The 6,000-nt window shown below is 41.9% G+C and overlaps 1 protein-coding gene across 1 annotated transcript in view; it reads right to left on the bottom strand.

The window, feature by feature from the left end:
• Positions 1-1,938: 1,938 nt before the first annotated feature.
• Positions 1,939-6,000, bottom strand: part of LOC134348211 (coagulation factor X-like) — a 61,321-nt gene continuing 57,259 nt past the window's right edge. Inside the window, exon 8 of the mRNA XM_063051237.1 lies at positions 1,939-2,925. Coding sequence (XP_062907307.1) covers positions 2,357-2,925 — 569 coding nt within the window. The 3' untranslated portion in view covers positions 1,939-2,356. The remainder of the gene's footprint in view (positions 2,926-6,000) is intronic.

Below are 6,000 nucleotides of genomic sequence, written 5' to 3'. Positions count from 1 at the left end.
GATAACGTCTACTGCCTTTCCTTAATCAACTTTCCTGGTAACTTCCTCAAAAGATTCTATAAGTTTGGCTAGACATGACCTACCATGCACAAAGCTATATTGACTACCCCTAATCAGACCCTGTCTACCCAAATACTTATATATCTGATCCCTTAAGATACCGGGTAATAATTTATCTCCTACTGACAGCAGGCTCACTGGCCTGTAATATCATGACTTATTCTTAGAGCCTTTCTTAAACAATAGAACAACATTACATATCCTCCAGTCCTCCTTCATCTCACCCTTTTCTAGAGCCCCTACAATTTCTGTGCTAACCTCCCACAAGGTCCATTGAGACACCTAGTCTGGCCCTGGAGATTTATCCATCCTATTTTGCCTCAGGACAGCAAACTCTTCTTCTTCTGTAACCTGTATACAGTTCAAAATCTCACAGCTGTTTTGCCTCACTTCTATGGAGCCCATGTCCATCTCCTGAGTAAATACAGATACAAAAAAAAATCTATTTGGAATTTCTAACGTACTGCACAGTTCATCTGCATCAGCACCATAATCTCATCAGATTAATTGACACTCTTGTAACCTTGTTACAGTTTAATGCACCTGTCACTTTTCTACGCTTGGCATAATTCAGTGCATCTCCCAATCTCGTACACTTGGCACAGTTGAGTGTTTTTCTCACTATTGTACTTCCTACTATAGTACACTTGGCATAATTCAATGCATTTCCCAGTCTCATTCCCTTGGTACAGTTGAGTGTGCTTCTCACTATTGTACTTCCTACTATGTATACTTGGCATAGCTCAGTGCACGTCTCAATTTCATACCCTTGGCACAGTTCAGTGTGTTTCCCATTATTATAAACATGGCATGGTTCAGTGCACCTCAACTATGCCAAGAGTACAATAGCAAGCAATGTACTGAACCATTCCAAGTGTTCATAGCCACTGTAGTGTACCTGTTATTGGTACATTTCCAGAACTAGCAACACTGCAACGAAAACCAATTTCCCCCGGGATCAATAAAGTATGACTATGACTATGGCTATGACTATGACTAGGGTTGTACAATAGACACAATAGCATTATTGGATATGTGTACTGTCCAATGTATTTGTAACTTATGTACAACTGTACTGCATGGTATGTCAGTTACATTATGTAAAATATTTTGGTGTCTAATTATCTGTCACTATTGGACACTTGCTCTGCTCAGTGTACTGGTTACTGTTCTCTGGAGGTGTAGCTTCTTCTATTCGAAAGCCATTTCCATCATGCTGAATAGTTTGTTTAAAGTTTACAGTACTCTTTTCCCATTGGTTGATTTTTGGATGCAATGGAGCCCAGCTCAGGTTCCAGACACCCTAGGAGTATCAAAGATACTCCATGCAGAGGGTTTGCTCTTTTTCTTTTCTGCCACTTCAGCCTGAATTTGCGACTAGTCTTGAAGGACCACTGAGAGAGAACATTGCAGACACAGACCCCCACCCCCCCACCATGGTTTTTTAATTAAGTATTTATGTGTAGCATGCTTACTTCTTGGTTTTATAGATCAGGGAGATTTAGCAGCGTATCTGTTCATTTAAAGGGCAGCTGAATGTACGGTGTGGTGGTTTTGGATATCTTAGACAAATACTGGCTTAGCTAGATATCTGACTTAGTGTTCCACTGTTTGTGAAATTAACACCCCACACACCTGTTTTTAAATCAGTTTCTCCTGCTGCATTGATTGGATCCTCGAACCTGCTCTCCTACATTACAGTTACCATTGTAAATAGCACAATTTTGTTCGTCCACTGCCACTGTACATTTCTACTATCCAGTGTGTGTGTCAGCAATGTACACTTCTGACAACTTGTTTCCGTACACTCACATCATTTAGTTTGTCTGCCACAATTAAACAGTCTTCAGTGTGCATTGGTGTGATGATATATACCATTTGTCTTCCAGATATAGTCACATTCTGATGGTAATTTTTATTCTTCATATTATTGGTGCACTTTTCAGAGATGGCATGTACACTCTAATTGGGACAACTGCTTGCTGGTTGATATTTTACATACAGCATTAAACTATAACATGGGGAAAAGATTAAGTAGGAAACCAATGATATCGTGTAATTATATGAAAATCTTAAAAAAAAATTAAAGCTCCTTTGTAAACCTAATGTAGATAAGTGGAGCCAACTATTGATGAAAGGTCTAATTTTAAATATGTCACAAAGACTGCGTTTAATTTCTATGCTCAGCTCTGATGTACTGTATATTGGAATTAATGGTGAGGAAGTCAAACTTTGTAATATATTTGCAAAGTGGGGTGTGTAGCCTGCACATATTAAAGTGAAATGCATTTTCAATCTAAGTATGTGTGTGTGGGTAAGTAGACATTTCTTTGATAACATATTTAATCCATTTGATGTATTTTGACACCTTTGTGTAGATGCCATATTTCCCTTTCTGTGCGCATCCTTCTCCCCAGCTCACTATACCAGTCAAAAACCAAGTGTTCTTGTGTTTGGTGACATGGGGTCCACCACTGTCCCCTCGGCAAGAGTCTTTGCTCTCATCACTGTAGCCAGCACAGAACATGTTCTGAGACACAGGGAACCGACTGGATTCAATGCATTTGAGCCGGTCGACGTAAGGCACCCTGAGCAACTGGAGCTTGGCGGATGTCACACCGTGGTCTTGGAGACGGCCCCAGCCACTAACAAATGCATCGGGCTGATTCATCAGAACTTGTTCCGCAAAGTTTTTATGGGGAATGCAAATTGGTACAACATTCTGATTGAATTGTAGAGGGTTCTTCAAAATCAGAATTGCAATGTCATTATCAAATGTGTATTTTTCGAATCGAGGATGGGCAATTACCATCGTAACTTCTTGTCGCTGCTCTGTACCTTCGTCCAAGTTGATATCAAATTCACCTGCATGTAGCAATAGAAATGTCCAAATAAGATCTTTTGAATCTTTAATTAATGGTTAAATTTCTATCAAATTATTTCCAAGTTATGGATTCTACTCTGCAAACCAGAGCAAAAATCTAGTGATTTTACAACTTGCTTCATCCTGCTAGAGCTTTTGATCCAGTTGAGGATTCAAAGGGGCTTCAGAATGATGAGAATTGAGAACAGATGGTAGCAAGCCTTGGGGTAACAATCAAAACCCTGGGTCTGTGAAGGATTTGGAGAGGGTTAGTCCAGTGTAGAGGTTGAGGAAAGGAGCTCCCACATAGTCACCGATGGGGGTGGAGGTGAGGGGAAGGAGGTAATGAATGCACAAGAGACCAGATTTGACGCTGCTGCTTCACAGCCACGACCATGTGAGTTTAATCCTGTTCTCCAAATGCTGTCGACGTGTGTTCTCCTCTTCATGACATGGGTTTTTGGCTACTTGGCTTGAAATTCTGGGGGCTGTTACTTGAAGTGAGAAGCACCAGATTTAAAAGCAAGAGGGCCTGTTGGGACATTCTGCAGAGCTTCAGATATTTTGCATTATTAAGCAATCTGCAAGAACCAATAAAAAGAAGTTTGGTTTAAGCGGAGCAGCCACTGTGTGAGTGAACCAGAGTCAAAGTGGAGAACTGAAGCTTTGTTTCAAGAAGCTTCGACAAGAAGAGGCGCAGGCTTGGTTGAGGTTTTCATCAAGTTTCTGTTTATTTCCTTATTAGTGCTTAGATAGGGCAGCAAGAATGGATCCCAGGGCAGTTCTGTGTTCCTCTTGTACAATGTGGGAGATCTGGGAAATCTGCAGTGTCCATGATTGCTACATCTGCAAGAGAGTGCATCTGGATGCAGTTTCTTACAGACCATGTTAGTGAACTGGAGATAAAGCTAGATAACCTCCGGCTCATTTAGGAGAATGAGGAGGTGATAGGAGCTACAGGGAAGTAGTCACACCGAATTTGCAGAAGGCAGGTAGCTGTGTGTCTGTCAGGAGAGGGAAAGAGAATAGACAGTCAGCGCAGAGTGTTGCTGTAGCTGTATCCCTCAATAACAGTACATAACTTTGGATACTACTGGGGGGGATGACCTACTAGGGAAAAGATGCAGCTACCAGTCTCTGGCACCAAGTCTGGCTCTGTGGCTCAGAGGGAAGGGGGAAGGAGAGGAGAACAATGGTGATAGGGGATTCACTAGTTCGGGGAACAGACAGCAGATTATGTGGACATGAAAGAATTGATCAAAATCCCTGGTTGTAATGCTCACTTACATGAACAAAGGGTAGGGGACTGAATATTTTTACAAAGCTATGTGTTTGGATAGAGAGACTAGAGCAGAGGCCCATGCTGGATCTAGTATGAGGCATTGAACCTGTTCAGGTGACCGATCTCTCAGCGGCTGTGCATTTCAGAGACAGCGACCACAACTCCCTGAGCTTTAGCAGGGCCATAGAATCGGACAGTATGGTGTTTAAATAGAGAGGGGGAAATATGATGCTATTAGGCAGGAACTGAGGAACATAACTTGGGAACAGATATATTTAAGAAAATGCACAACAGGAATGTGGAAGTTGTTCAGGGAGCACTTGCATGTGGTTCTGGATAGGTCTGTCCTGTTGAGGCAGGGAAAGGATAATAGGTGAAGGGATCATGGTTGACAAGAGATGTGGAACATTGAGTCAAGAAGAAGAAAGAGACTTATTTAAGGTTTAGGAAGCAAGGGTCAGACAGCATTGATTAGGCTAATATGGTAGGACATGCTGACGTTAAGAAAGAAGATTACTGATGAGGAAGAGATTTCTGCACCTTTGGCAATGACTTTTGAATTTGTAATGGCCACAGGGGTAGAACCAGATGATTGGAGGGTGGAAAATGTTATTCGTTAGTTCAAGAAAGGTAATAAGGATAATCCTGGGAATTATAGACCATTGAGCCTTACATAAATGGGCAAAGTATTGGACAGGATTCTTAGAGACAGGATCTACAACCATTTGGAGTAACATACTCTGATCAAAGGTAGTCATCATGGCTTTGTGAGGGACAGGTTATGCCTCAGGAGCCTGACTGAATTTTTTGAGGTGAGAACAAAACAATTTGATGAAGGTAGAGCAGTGGATGTGGCGTATATGAATTTTAGTAAGGTAGTTGAAAAGGTTCCCCATGTAGTCTCAGTCAGAAAGTCAGGGGCATGGGATCCAGGGAAACGTGGCTGTATGGATTCAGTATTGAACTGCCCACAGAAGGTAGAATCTGGTAGTAGATGGAACATATTAGCTTGGAGGTCAGTGACCAGAGGTGTTCCACAGGAATCTGTTCTGTGACGCCCTGCTCTTTGTGATTTTTATAAATGATTTAGATGAGGAAGTGGAAGGACAAGTTAGTAAATTTGCAGATGACACAAAGTTTGGTGATGTTGTGGGTAGTATAGAAGGTTGTCGTAAATTACAATGGGATATTGATAGGATGCGGAGCTGAGCTGAGATGGAGTACCATGTGGAAAAGGGTGATGTGATACACTTTGTAATGTTGAACATAAAGGCAGAGTGCAAGGTTGTGGCAGGTTCCCAATGTGGAAGGACACCGGGGTCTTGGCTCCACATTCAGAGATTCCTCAAAAGTGCTGAGAAGGTTGATAGGATGATCAAGAAGGCATGTCGTGCATTTGTCTTCATTAGCTGGGCTTCTCAATTCAAGAGCCATGAGGTAATGTTGCGGCTTTATGAAACTCTGGTTAGACAACTTGGAGTACTGTGTTCGTTTCTGTTTGCCACATCACAGGAAGGATGTGGGTGCAGAGGGGGTTTACCTGGATGCTGCCTGGATTGGAGAACATGTCTTATGAGGAAAGATTGAGCAAGCTGGGTCTTTTCTCTTTGGAGCAAAAAGGGTGACGTAATAGAGGTGAGTAAAATGATAATGCACTAATGCACTTCCAGTGTTGATTGTAGAGGCAGATACTTCAGAGACATTTAAAAGGCTATTTGTGGGAGGAAAGTGTTAGTTTAAGTTTGGAGTAGGTTGAAAGGTAGGCACAACGTTGTGGGCTGAAGGACTTATGTGG

The sequence above is a fragment of the Mobula hypostoma genome, chromosome 6, assembly GCF_963921235.1.
Source record: "Mobula hypostoma chromosome 6, sMobHyp1.1, whole genome shotgun sequence".
Taxonomy (NCBI): domain Eukaryota; kingdom Metazoa; phylum Chordata; class Chondrichthyes; order Myliobatiformes; family Myliobatidae; genus Mobula; species Mobula hypostoma.
The sequence above is the reverse complement of the archived record's forward strand: the minus strand, read 5'-3'. Positions and strand labels throughout refer to the sequence as shown.